The sequence below is a fragment of the Eutrigla gurnardus genome, assembly GCF_963514095.1.
Source record: "Eutrigla gurnardus genome assembly, chromosome: 9".
In the NCBI taxonomy this organism is placed as follows: Eukaryota; Metazoa; Chordata; class Actinopteri; order Perciformes; family Triglidae; genus Eutrigla; species Eutrigla gurnardus.
Genome location: NC_139923.1, coordinates 7,999,928 through 8,014,783, shown reverse-complemented (window position 1 = coordinate 8,014,783; position 14,856 = coordinate 7,999,928). Strand labels below are relative to the sequence as shown.

The 14,856-nt window shown below is 42.1% G+C and overlaps 1 protein-coding gene across 1 annotated transcript in view; it reads left to right on the top strand.

Moving 5' to 3' along the window:
• The window catches only part of mgat4c (mgat4 family member C), a 53,810-nt gene extending 39,767 nt beyond the window's left edge, over window positions 1-14,043 (top strand). Inside the window, exons 2-5 of the mRNA XM_084018379.1 lie at window positions 6,810-6,961; window positions 7,598-7,745; window positions 8,607-10,315; window positions 10,623-14,043. Of these exons, the coding sequence (XP_083874505.1) occupies window positions 6,833-6,961; window positions 7,598-7,745; window positions 8,607-9,763 (1,434 nt within the window). The 5' untranslated portion in view covers window positions 6,810-6,832 and the 3' untranslated portion in view covers window positions 9,764-10,315; window positions 10,623-14,043. The remainder of the gene's footprint in view (window positions 1-6,809; window positions 6,962-7,597; window positions 7,746-8,606; window positions 10,316-10,622) is intronic.
• The last annotated feature ends 813 nt before the right edge of the window (window positions 14,044-14,856 follow it).

The window sequence follows — 14,856 nt, the reverse complement described above, 5'->3', positions numbered from 1 at the left end:
TCGGCTTTTTATCGAGAAAGAAAAATCCATTGAAAATGGCTAAAGGCCTGACACAAAGCAACTGCTGAATCCCCGCAAATCTGCAGGCTTAATTGATTATTTGTGCAGAGCTGTATATCTGCAAGGTGCAGGATACCCGGGGGAAATAATGTAAAACAGATAACGAGATGAAATGAGGGAGAATAGCTTTCTGCAACCCATTTTATTAATCTTTTCTTATTCACAATGAGTTTCCCCATCTAGGTTTTTTTTCCCATTATTGAAACGCAGCTGCACGTTTTTAAAGTTGAGCGTTGATTCAAGTAGGCAAGGAAAGGGTTTGTTAAGAGGTTATTTTGATTTTCTGAATAACACACGAAGGGACTGTGTGTACCTGAGACTCCCAGATGAGAATATCTCATCTTCATTATTCTGCCTCAGCTCCCTGCTGGAATTCAAATGGATGAATTCATTATGCTGATACTGTACACACATTGTTATTGGTTTAGGTTTTTTTTTAAAAAGCAATCTATTCAGATTTCTTCAGACTCAGGTTTGTAGGTGTTACTCGTTCACCACAGTAACTTGGTAATAATTACTGTGCCACTCAGCTCACGTTTGTCGTATGTTAAAGTCTCACTCCTTACCCGTTTTTCTATCTACTCTGCTCTTCGCTCTGCATTCACAGCACCGTGGGGGGGATCGTTGGCATGCAGGAGGATTGTGTCCACTCGGCAGCAATCAAACCATTACGAATGGAGAGGAAATTGTTTTGTTTAGCTTTTTTGTGTTTTGTTTTGTTTTGGTGTGATATAGAATTCTTGGCATTAGGTTGCACATCAGGCCAGACCATAATTGCCTTCTCCTCACTGGGGAGCTGCTTGTTTTCCATTTGAAGTCTGCCTCTGTCAGATTTCACCATTAGAGGGGGGGTAGCAGGGGAAAGGAAGACAATTCCTGGATCAGTCATCTCATACGAGCTGCCAGACAGGCATGGAGGACATCGAGGATGAATCCAGGGATAGCTTGCCAAGGTACAGAAAAAAATGCAATATTGCTAGTAAAAATTAAAAAAAAAGAGGTCCTACATTATCAGATGTACTGTATTGTATCTATTGAACATGCATGATTAATCGATAAATTATTCATCAAATGACTGATGGTGCCATCCTCTTTGAATTTTACCAAAGGCCGTAGGGAGAAGAGCAAAAACATGTTTTCCATCTAAAGAAGCTCTCAGTGCCATTTTTTGCTGTTCTTACTGTGAAGAAATACTATAATAGTAAGTAGTAGTAGTTATTTTGGAGAAAAATGTAAAAAAAAAAAAAAAGGACAAGTCAACAGTGAGAAACATTTGATTTGTCCTGTGAATTACAGATACGATGTTTATCAATTTAAAATATACATATTCAAGTTGTATCCTTTAGTATAATGTGAAACCAGCAAACTGCATCTACCATCACCAGCGCAGACGTTAGCTTGTCTTGCTAGCTACATTTAGTGTTACCTGATGGGTTTTATCCAGCAACTTTTTTTCTCAATTGAGAAGCAAAATAAGAACCAACCCCTGTTGGTCCAGTGGAAAGGGACTTAGCCTCTATACTAGCAGAATGTACACTAACCTCTTTAGCAGCCGCCATTGTTTATGAACATTTCACGTTAAGTTTCACTTTCACAAAGCGGAGGTGCAGTTTGCACCAGAATGCCAGTGACCATAAACGCTGATGATGCCGATTCAGTTTGCTGATAACATTGACAAATGCGTTTTGCAGATTTTTGGTGTCAGTGAATCAAATCTATCTTGGTTGTCGGACTGTTGGCCGGCATATTTCTAGCATTATTTATATCATTAGTTGCAGCTCAAAAAATAAATCTGGGTTATGGTGTTACATGAGTTCTCCTTAAAAAAAAGTCCTGAATTCTGTGCCCCTAATTTCACAAGGCACTTTGTGGGAAACATGAATTTTTCATCGTCATCATGATACTACTCTATACAGAGCTCTTAACGTGATTTTCAGATTCCCCTGTTTTCTCGTTCCTCACTTGCACTCATCCTTCTGCACGGCTTCATAACAATCCTCAGCTTGCTCCGACGTCAACGATTGATGGGCAGAAGATTTCCAGCTGAGAGTCGTTTCAAGACCCCCGAGGCACTTGGTGTGATACAACCAGGTGGTAGCTGGATGATTGTTGCCGTCTTTATGGGCACATTGGCAGGATTTGAGAAATCATTTTAACACAAAAAATGAAAATCAAATTTTAATTGATGAGGTCCTTACGGCTCTGCTTTTGCCCCAGCTTTGCTGCCGGCCAAGCTCCCTTTACGCCGAGCTGACGGGATTCAACCTCTTACCGAGAGCTCTGTTCTCACGATGAGTTCGGGGCAGACGGCTCATACAACTTAAGTGCAGAGCCAGTTGCTGGCTCTAAGCGAGCAGAGTGGCTGTGTTGTGGTTTATTTGGTCCAGTTCACACACACACACACACACAGTGCATAATGGATATTTAACAGCCCCGGCCTGCTGGAAGTTTGCCGCGTCCTAGAATGGTGCCGGGGACATCTGAGGGAGTGTGTGACTGCCAGGATGACACACCCATTAAAATACACTTAGTCCATTTCACTGCTGCAGTTCCACTCTGGATTTATGCCACAAGAATGAAGACAACAACACATACATGCCTCCCTCTTGTTAATGGTTGCTCGCATTGAATCCATACCATAGACCATCCATACATAGTCCCATTTTCCATGAATGCACGGTAGACTGGAGATGATGGGATGATGATGTTAAATGTGTGGTATAGGCAGGCAAGAAGCGAACGTATTTCCCACCTGTGCCTCATCCTCTTCTTGCTCTGATCTCACTGAATTATTGAAAGCTTTGTTTTGTATCGCCGTAGACACTCAGAACTCCGATCTGAGGGATCAACTCGCCTCGAACACGAAGCAGAAACATAGTTTAATTGGAGATTTCCCCCCAGATCACGCAAAAGAATATAGCTTTTTAGTTTTATTGTAGGTCAGGAGTCTCAAAATCTTATGTTTGATTAAAAGGAGAAAGCTTCTGCTGAGTTCTCACCAAGGAAGAAGGCAAGGGTTACCTGAGCCGTGGTGTCAGGAGGCCTCGCCTACTTAAAGACATTGGGCCCTAGTATCGTAGACCAGGCGCAGTCAGCTTTCAGCGCACCTGTGCCACGCCGACGGGGTGTGTCCGCCTGGACTTTGCAAGATTCGTGCACCGCGCAGGCTCGCGCAGGCACACCTCCCGTCTCGCCCACCGGCGCAAGTGGGAAAGAGGGAGGAGAAGAAGGCGTGAGTGGGAGACGAGGAGGAGACGAGGCGTGGACTGGGATTAATACAGCCGATTCAGATCTTCACCAATCAAATGAGCTCCTCTCCTCACCTTTAATGCGTTAGGGGAGGTTCAGTGCAAGATCCGTCACTTGACAACCCAATGACAGAAGCAGCGCCGCCGCTCCCACCACGCTCATCACGCGCTGTGCATGCGTATCATAATAATAACAATGCCCATATTATAAAAAACAGGGGAGAGAGAGGGAGATGTTTTGGTCCGAGAGGCTGAGTTTCCGTTAAGCGTGCCATCCGCCTTTGATCTGACGTCAGATGTGACGGGACAATCTATATAGATATACATTCACGTGTTGATTCAATTAGTTGCATTAAATAGTGTTTGTTGTGATTATTTATTGCATTTAAATGTGCCTGGAACTGTGGAAACCTGCCTGTGAGGTCTCGGTGACGTGTGCGCACTGCACGCCGTCAGCCAAACTTCCACTCCGCCAGCTGTGATTCGCCTTGAATGAATGGACTTTATTTACGCCTTACGCCTTGCGCCTTGCGCCGAAAGTAGATCAGGTCGGAGCTGGCGAGCTTTCAGCACAGTCTCGGCGAGGCTTTTTGCCACCAAACTTCCGCTACGCCAAGCTGAATCTGTGACGCCTCCCACTGCTGCGCCGCCAGACCCATCTTGGCGCAGGCGATCCACCAAACTGACAAACTGACCTTGCGCAAGGCTGCGGGGGTCGAAACTTGCATTACGCCGGCTCCGCCACCCTGCGCCGCCCTGCGCTGCGCCACGAAACTAGGGCCCATTATCTCTAATGATTCGTGCCTCACTGTGCTTTCTCCAGCAACTTAGTCCGTGACCCTAAGCTTCAGACTGTAGCGCTCTAGGAAGCCTTCTAACATATGTGGTGAGGCTTCGGGTCAAAATAATATGCTTCTTACCTCAATGTCATTGGTAAAGTTACGTAACGAAACTAGAGTAAAATAACTGTAAAATGATTATTTGTTACTCGGGACATGAACAGCAGTCTCCTGGGTGAAAGTCCTATGTTTGTCACCTTGCACGTGTCCTACTTCGAATTTTAAACTATGTCCGTTGACCATCCGTTAATGATGATACACACAATAGATCTCAAAGAAAGATTATTGATCCAAATTAGATTCAATATTGTGGGTGAAACAAACATTGACTCGCGCTGGGAGCATTGCATCAGACTCCAGTGTTTTATTTTGAAAATATGAGCTTTTGTCATTTATAAGAAGATGCAAAGCTCCATAGTTTAGACTTCACATGACTGAGGTTCCTCAATCTGTTTGATCCAGAAGGCGAGTTCTTGTTTGGTCAAAGGTAACATGAAGCTAAACAATAACACCACTTAAGGACTGGCAATGTGTTAAATTCAATATTTGTAATTCTGTGCCATTAATCACATTTTATTTTCATGTACCATTTTTCACAATAATGCTCTTGTGTTAAACACAAAGTCATTTACAGTTCACTTGGGTTTGCAAACAGACCTTAAACACAATTTCTTGGATTTTCTACTCATCTATATTGCAGGCATTAGCTGCATTAACTGGAGGCAGGGGATATTGTAATTACAGATTATTGCCGTCAACATAAAATCCTACCGTGTAGAAATTGGCACAGAGCAGGCCGCGGTGGATGGATATGTTAAATCCAGTTTTCAAGTGTGCACAAAGAGGTATCGATGAGCAGAATCCCAGGTGAGGCCGACTCCTGGTGCAAGTGATCGATGTGTGTGCGGTCATTGAACTGAGCTCAGAGCTAGTTTGTATTCTATTAGGCATCTCGGGGGTTTTGCAGCGGTGGAACAAAAGCACATGCTGATGCTTAATTGCTGGGAAATGAAAAAGACCCAACGCCATCGTTGCATCTGCTGCTGTTTATTGGCTTCTCTGCCGGCCTGTCACACTCGTACAGTTGCTGTGAGGAGTTGCCAATCCTGTAGCTGTATGTGAGAGCATTCATTGATGATCGCCGATGTGCCGACTGATGTACGTACGGCTGTCAACACTGCATAGACTTATTTGTTCAGAATGCCAGTTCAAATCCACAGAAACACACATGAAATGGGATTTTTTTTCAGATGTGAACCACATTTGGAGGTGTTTTATATAAGCATGGAGGAAGCATCGGTCCTGTGGACAGACGCCAAAATAAATGGTCTGCTGGCACTTTCACTTTCTGCTGAGGGCGAATGCTTCTGCGTTTGTGTGGACAGTATTTCTTGAGGATTTGAGAATCGGATTAGACTAAAGATTTATGATTCCTTTGCTTTATCTGTGTCGGCGACAAGAAACATTTCACATATCAATTTATGATCTGACTTTAGGAGGTTGTAGCGTTTACCTATTACCTCCAGGGGGATGGGAGCAAAAGTAAATGTACATGTTGCGATAATATTCTTACATCATGCAGCATGAGTCTGAGTCTAAAAAATGAGTATCGTAAGCATCTCAAAAGGTACTACTGCATCACCAACAGTCACCTGAGCTAAACAGTTCACATCACCTGCAAAACCGACTCAGAGACACACTGTGAACCATCGTCATGACGACAACACTGTCACTCAGAACACCGAGAGGGAAAAACACCAACACACAAGTTACACACTTTCATCACTTATCATCTTTGAAGTTTGAATAATTTCAGTGACTAAACTTTTAGGTAAACAAGAAGGAATGAAAATTAGCAGTTTGCTTCAACAGATATATATTTTTATTTTGTCTATAGTCATTTACATTGACAACAACCATGTCAACAATAGCATTTTCCTTCATACATATCCTCCCTCTTCCTCCTGTTGGGCCTTTGGGTCCTATTGTAAAAATATATTGCGTTTGGGTTGTACCTCAAACCCCCCCTCCTTCATCACATCATTTGTTGTTGTTTTTTCTGTAACTGATGAATAATTCAGGTTTGGACTGTTTGGTGTGTTGGTGAGGGGGAAAAAAAATAATTAAACAGAAAATGTAAAGGTCACGCTAGGCTCTGGGAAAGTAGCCCAGACGCCAGAATAAAAACACTGCAGTGTGAATTTCGTTAACTACAACTGTGTGGGAAATATGTTTGCTAACAACCCTTTATTTTCATGATCAAGACGAGCAAAAACACACCTAGCTGATGCGAGCAGACAGACGAATGTATTGAAAAGCCCACACAGCTTCATCAACAGCTAAATACCAGCAGGGTGGTGAATTCAGCCACCGACGAGTGAACATTTTCATTGTTATTATGGAAGAAAAGTTTGATTTGCATCAATAATTCAGTGTTTGACATGGCAATATCACTCAAGTCTTTCTCAAGTGATTTCCCTCTTTGCCTGAAAAGGAAAAGATCTCTATCACTTGAAGTCTTTTGCAGAATAGTTATGATGCTTGTGGAAGATAATCACGTGGTCTCTTGATGTTTGACAAAAAAGCAGATTTTTGGCATCCGGGGCCGACGACACTCAGAGAGAGCCGGTGTAACGGCATTTCTCGTCTCCTCCTCCTGCAGGTCCCGGTGAACACTGGTACAGCATGAGGCTGGTGTGGAAATCCCTGGACAAGATGAGGTGTCTGAGGAAACGCTCCACTATTCCCTTCCTCGGCTTCCTCATCACCTTCCTCCTCTTCCTCAACCTCTACATTGAAGATGGCTACGTGCTGGTTAGTACATTTGTGTTTGTTTTAGTGTTTCCCCAATTAGAATTTTACACAAAGTACTCAGTTAGCATGTGTATTCCTTCTTCATCTCTGGACAAAAACATTTGACCAAACAGGCTTTTTAAACCACATGTGTACTCTCCGCCCATGATGTCCCTTTCGTAATTGCTTGTGTTAAAAGGAAACGTTTAAATTTTCATAACATGGACCCAAGTTGAAATCATCTTCTATGTCTTATTCATGACGCCATCAAAACTCGGTGATCACAGTACATTATCCGTGTTTGTTATTTAAATTATTGATCGGTAGTTTGCATTTTCGGCTCTCTGGTGCTCGTCTTAAGTCCGTTTGCTCGGCTGTGCAAACTGCCTGAAGGCGTTCAGAGATTCCCTTTTGTCTCCGAACGTTAAGGCTGAGCGCCGTCATGTCAAAACACATATTGTCTCAAGTTTGTACAGGATGTTAGCGACAAGTTGGAGAAAACAAAAGTCTTCCCCTCATTCTGAATTATGCACAGTAGAAATTTAAAGTTTTCAAGATGACTTCCCCATCCTTTGCTGCGGTAGTAATGACAGCTTGTACATGTTTTTCTTCTACATAATGCAAAGTAAATGTTGTGATTTTCATCTTGCGTTGCAGGAAGGAGATAAAAGGCAGCTCAGGGAAACATCCGTCCACCCTTCGAGCGCTGAGCGATACGTTCACACCTTCAGAGACCTGAGCAATTTCTCTGGATCCATTAATGTCACGTATCGTTATCTTGCCGGCACCCCGCTGAACCGCAAGAGTAAGTTTAGTGTTTGTTTAAAGAGAAGTATTATTGAATGTTTCCACGAGCCCGGGGGATGTCGCATTAAGTCGTACGGTGATTGTGACCGTGAGCTGAGAATAAGAAGTAAAACTTAAAAATCTGTGACGCTAGGATTTAAAGCACAGCAATAAAATGCAACTCCTCCACAGACTTTTTTTTATCTTAAAATGAAACACTTTGCACATCTCTCAAGTATACCCTGATTAAGTCACCAAATGTGACATTTTACCTACAATACACACAAACCTCTAATATTTTAACTGATGGATCTTGGGCTCTGATGCATTGGACTTTGATCAGTTCATGACCCGAGGTTTTGTTCGTGTGGAAGATCAGCTACCAGGAAAAAAACGTTGCCATTGTACGCATCGAACGGACACGTTGAATGTGAAATCTTTGGAATTGGCATCAGAGCCAAGTGATGTAGTATAGTTTGTGACAGTTATTGAAAGTCACATGGTATAATAACATCATTTCTAGATGGTACCTCAGAATTTGGAAAGATTCTTGTTAGATGGTTCACGTCAGGGATCGACTTATTTTTGGTTCAGAAATGATGACATTCAATGTATAAATTGTGGCTTGTATGTATGATTATTTTGTCAGACTTATTATTATATTATTATAATATATTATATTATTATACTAATATTCCCAAAGTCAAGAATTTACTTAAATAACAGAAAGGAAAGAGGAAATCATTTATCTGGGGAATAGCCTTGAATTTGAAGCGATGAATTTTCTCCAACTGGCATTGTTTGTTTGTACAATAGACTTAAAATTGGTAAAAAAATTGTCAACATCTTGATAACACAAAATGCTCATTTCTGTTCACAGAGTATCTCACCATTGGTTTGTCATCGGTCAAAAGGAAGAGGGGAAATTACCTTCTGGAGACGATCAAATCCATCTTTGACCAGTCCAGTTACGAGGAACTGAAAGAGATCGTGGTGGTGGTCCACCTGGCAGACTTTGACCTGGTCTGGTGTGAGAACCTGGTGCAGGAAATCACCAGGAAGTTTGCCCACCACATCATAGCCGGGCGTCTCCTGGTGATCCAGGCCCCGGAGGAGTACTACCCGTCTCTGGACGGGCTGAAAAGGAACTACAACGACCCGGAGGACCGGGTCCGTTTCCGCTCCAAGCAGAACGTGGACTACGCTTTCCTCCTCAACTTCTGCACCAACCTGTCTCACTTCTACATGATGCTGGAGGACGACGTGCGCTGCTCCAGGAACTTCCTGACGGCGCTGAAGAAGGTGATCACCTCTAGGGAAGGATCCTACTGGGTGATGCTGGAGTTCTCCAAGCTGGGCTACATCGGGAAGCTGTACCACTCCAGAGACCTGCCGCGTCTGGCCCACTTCCTCCTCATGTTCTACCAGGAAATGCCCTGCGACTGGCTCCTCATCCACTTCAGGGGTCTGCTGGCCCAGAAGGACGTGATCCGCTTCAAGCCCTCGCTGTTCCAGCACATGGGCTACTACTCCTCCTACAAAGGGGCCGAGAACAAGCTGAAGGACGACGACTTTGAGGAAGACTCCATAGACATCCCCGACAACCCTCCCGCCAGCCTTTACACCAACATCAACGTCTTTGAAAGCTACGACGCCACCAAGGCTTACAGCACCGTGGACGAGTACTTCTGGGGGAAGCCTCCGTGCACCGGAGACTTCTTTATCATTGTCTTCAATAAATCTCACAAAATTAGCAAAATCAAGATCGCTACTGGTTCTGATGATCGTCAGAATGACATTCTTCATCATGGAGCTCTGGAGGTCGGCGAGAAACTTGTTGGGACCAAGAAAGGGAAACAGTGTTCCTCATATATCACATTAGGGGAATTTAAAAATGGCAACATTGAGGTTCAGGACGTCGACCACAAAATTGCCTTTGACATTGAGTGTGTTCGCATTGTGGTGACAGCCAGTCAGAAAGAATGGCTAATTATAAGAAGTATAAGTTTATGGACTACACAACTCCCCAGCCAATAAAGACTGTACACAAAGACTTAGTATTAGTCTTAGAGGCAAATGTTTTTATTATGATTATTATTAACTAATGTATGTATTTCCAGGTTTATTTATTCATTTTATATGTATTTATTGATACTCATTTTGATTGCCAAATCAATCTCTTTTTTTTTCTTTCTTTTTTTTTTAATACCTGCAAGTTGTAACCTGAGTGGAGAATCATTCTTCAGGACCGTTCAGCTGACCTCAAAGTATCCATGAACGTATCTTTTCTTATTTATGTCAGATGTTGATAGCAGTCCTCAACACTGGGCTGGCAGAGAATCAGTGTTGTGACTAACTTTAAGTGGTATTACGTTGTTGTTTTACAACATTCTTCTGTACAAATCCTACGAAAAGACCAAAGCAAACAATTAATCCATCCTACTAAGTACTACTAAGTATTGCCATGTAGTTAAAGTCTGACATATCTTATTCATCTGTCCCACAAACCTACATTTGACTATGAGTCAGTGAGCCAGGCCATTTCATCGGCTGACATTTAACTTCCATTACAATAAACTTGTAGGCTGGGTGAACCCTGCCTGAACTTCCGGGAAATTTGGATTTCGCTCGGCAGTTTAGGTTGGACACCCTCAGGCTTACTTTCGCTGTTACATTGCCAGAATCTTTGGCTCCAATCAGAAACGGCCATTCTCTCCTGGCACGCTCTGATTGGTTGTAGGACTATCCAATTGTGTACGGAGTCATTTGAACGATGCCCATTGATCCCGCCTCTTGAGCAGTAGAAACAAAGCGCAGCTTCCCCAGACTAATGTTCAATCTTAAAAGATTGACCTTAGTATGGTGAAAACCAGACTAATAAACTTGGGCACTGTAGTTCATTTTAATTCACTCCCTCGGCTGAAAATAGCTTTCAAGGATTTATGTTTTCAGTGGAAATGATTACTACTAATAAAGCTACTGAGAGATGGACGAACACATAATTGGTTGTTTTTTTTGTCTTTTCACAGGATTTGTTGACAATAAAGCATCACACCAGCCTTATCTTAAAATGGTTCCAACCAAAATGTAAGTGAAGTCGAGAAGGATTTAGTTTTTAGCATTTAATTGATTTTTATCTGGTGTAAATTGTTTCATTGCATTGAAGCAGCCTAGTATTGTACGTTTCTGCAAATGACAGATACCTTGATTATGTTTTTTGCATTCAGTCATATGTAGTGATGTAGTAGCAACAATTAATGAAAGTTGCATGGTATAATAAACGAGTATAACACACAAGAAAGTCATCTACAGCAGGAAAGTCAGAAAAACACTTTCTGACTTTCACTCAGGAGACGGCTGTTAATGTCCCGTGTAAACGTTGTTTCATAACATTGTTACGATGGTTATTTATTTTACACAAGTTAATAACATGCAAACCGTGACAAGTATCCTGGTTTGTTGTCTAAAGGTATCCAATCCCTTCACAATGTTAACCACCTGGAATTGTGCGTTTCTGCAAGCATGCTACGAGGCTGATATGAAATGTGTTTCTGATTTATTATTTTTGGCATCCTGTGGTTTGTGGAAACGTACGATGCCAACATGTTTTCTGGTGACTGGACTGATTGAACTTCAATTTTATCATAAGATGTGATACATCAGTGGTGGTAAATCAATATTAATTTCGACCCCATTACCCCGGCCTACAGTAACCATGACAACATTAACGAGTCATTAGGTGATGATGCAATGAACCAATCACTAATGAATGTGCTTCAGGTGAGGAATAAAGACAAATCTCAGAATACTATATATAATTTAGCTTTGCTTGTTTCATTACAGTTGATCAAATGAATAACCACCAATTATCTATAAACATGGGGAAAGGATTATTATAAAGTGTAAACAGATACAGGTTCTCCATAAAAAACCCTGTCCAATTAAAACTTTGGAGATTTCTCATGACTCATTAAGCGAGCAAGTGTAGCTGTGGGATTTCTCTCTGCCAATGTCCCCATTTTGCCCTTAATTATTTCCCTCCTTGAAACACCACCAGGAAAGTATCAAAGGTCATCGTTGCCTTGAATAATTAATATATATATATATATATATATATAAGTAAGGTGTGACATCACATTAATATATTAACATGATTTCACAGCTAACTTTTTTTTTTTTTTGAGGTTGAAATGTGCTCTCCTGATTTAGTCATCTTGGATCTTTGTGTTCGAGGCGAGTGTGGAGGCGGTCTGAGCTCCTCTACAGGATCTGTACAGTACAAACCGTCAAGGCTGCCGACAGGAGAACAATGTTTGTTTTCAGCCATCTTCTTCAAGAGCTGAGATTAGATTGCACAGTGAAGAATGGGCCAGACCTGCTCTTAGGTCTCTCTTTTTTTTTTCAACACAGCACAATTTTCCCCCAGTAAATTGGTCTGTGTTTGCCTCGCTCTCTACACCAGCAGAACAACTCCTCCCCTGAAGCTATAGGATCTCAATTCGCTCTTTCCTCCGATGTTTCTGCTCCTACAAGGCTGGCTCCCTGTGATCTTTGCTCTCGCTTCATGCGGTCTTGTTTTCTTTTCACCAAACTTACTCTGCTTTCCTTTGAAGACCCTTTTGTCCAATTCCCCACCTTGCTTTATGTCAGGACATTTGCAAGAATCAGCGCTGCAGATGTTAACTAATTGTCAACGTGATGCTCAAAGCCGGTCACGTTAATCGTGTTGTGTAATTATTGCCTGTCGGTGAGCACTGACATTAGTTTCTACATGGCAATGGCCTCAATATTCACTCAACAATGCAATAAAGAGGTAAATGTTTACATAGTGGCGTTCTTGGGGAACAGGAGGCGGAAGCAGATCGTCATTAAGCATGCCGCCACAGTTTTGTAAAGCTTTGTTCCACCGTTGTGATGGCCACCTGTTCCGTGTTTTCCCTCAAGGTCTTGTTCAGTGTCACAGACCAAGGCCTCTCGCAGATTGGCTCGTGCCGCCACCTCAAAATCCTTCCTCAGCGAAACCCCCCGTGTGCCATGTGAAATTAAATTAGAATGCCCACCACCAACACAATATAGCGTATTGTTTTCCTTGGGAAGTCGCTATTCATTTGGTGAATGACGGCGTGACCTGCGTGGATCCGGCTCCTCGGAGGGGGATCACGTTTGAATGGATGATTCTCAGAAAACACAATCTTCATTGTGCTGCATCTATTCTTTACGACGTGCATCACGGTGCCAATTCAAGCCTGGTATTACCTGCTTATGAGCTATAAACACGGGATGTCACCGCAGGGCAGTTAGCTGCTTTACAAGTGTAATGGATGGCTTTGATGCACCTTGTGCCCGAGTGGAGCGATCGTGTTGCGAGGCCGATGTTTCCGGAGGAGAAATTGCTCTCTGATCTTTATTTGAAAAAAAAAGGAGCTGCACGCTGCAGATTTATGGACAGATTTACATCTTGGGGGATAACAACAAAAGCTGCGTAAATTCCTCAACTGGATGTCAGCAAACTGCTGTGTGCAGCTTTTTTTCGCTATTGGCAGCATGTTTTTTTGAAAGCGCAATCCATACCAGAGCCTGGAGTGAACAGTGTGCAAAGAGAGCCGCTGTGCCGTATATTTCATGAAAGGATGTTCTTTCCTCCTGTTAAATAGTTAACAGCTGATAAATGGCCATTTGCGCCGTCCATTTGTTAAGAATTACAGTCTAACTGCGACGATCTGTGTGGGGGGAAAAGGGCAGAGGTTTGTGAATCACTTGCAGGTATCGGTCTAGATTTGTTTTAGTTGTATCGGCTGCGAGGGTTCGATCACAAAAGCTCCAAGCAAGCGATGATTGTGAATATAACGTGTGGATCCTGAGTTATCTGAAACATGAGCTGTCTTCCAGTGGAGCATGTACAAAGTGCATGAACAAAAATAGTTTTTCAGTGGATAAAACAACTCCTTTTATTCAGTCAGGATCTATGAATTATTGTTCGGCTTCTGCTCATGAAATTGTCCCGGGTTTGTACGTAGACGCCTACTGATACTACAGGTGGGGAGTGCTGTATATCGTTAAGTGGAGCGATTGTGTTAAAGATGTTGTTTCTGTGTCTGTTTTACTTTCCATCGTTCTCTAAAAATAGTACTGTATTGTAAGATGACATATATTTTTTTACACGTATAATTTCAAAATGTTGTACTGTATTGAAATTAGATTAAACAAAATGAATGCCAACGTTGTCGTGCATTGACTGCTGAGCATGATGTATTGAATGTGTGTCGGGGTTTCAATATTAGGTTGAATGCCTAAAGCACAGAAAAACACTATTTACATACGCCTGAATCAAACATGTTGTCCTTCTGTATTTGCCTGAACATGTTTTGTTTCACTGTTTATGAATAACAGTCGAAAATACAGCATACATTTTAAATGTAAAGGGGTGGAAAAAAACAACATAACTGACATTTACAGTTCCTTGAAACCCGCAGCGAGAGCGAGCCTCAGACTCGGATCTCACTGTAGCCAAAAGCAAAATCCATACATTATTCATTTCAATATTCATATGCTCTCTGCTTCTTCTTTTTTTACGACTTAATGAAGGTATGGGGTGGTGCTCAGGGGGGGAGACTGTGCTGTTAATAGCAAGATGCTCTTTGTGTTTACGTTGTGAAGGGTCATTTATAAAGTGCACTGTCAGACACATGAAACATGGCTAACGAGTAGAGTCGAGTATAAGTAGATTATTCCATGCAGGTTACTGTATATTTCATTATGTATCAAATACGAAGGGCTCGGTCACTGACCCTATTCTTCAAACTATGACACCCTTGGTAGCCTTCCAGCGTCGGTTTCAGCTCGTTTTTCAGTCTTTTTGAAAATTAAAAATCCGGTTACTTAGATTTTATGTTTATTTACCAGGTAAGTTATGGAGCTACTTGTGATTATAGAAGAATGTTAAAAGTGTTATTCTTAAGAATTAGATGGAAAAACACTGACAGCAATTATTCACAATTCAGTTATTGATTTTAATATTTTCCCAATTTTCCTTATTGCTCTTAGACATCTCAGTGTTTCATGTAGCCAGAAGATTTGGAGAATTATCTCAACTCATAGAGGAGCATATCATCTGTTAATTGAATACACTG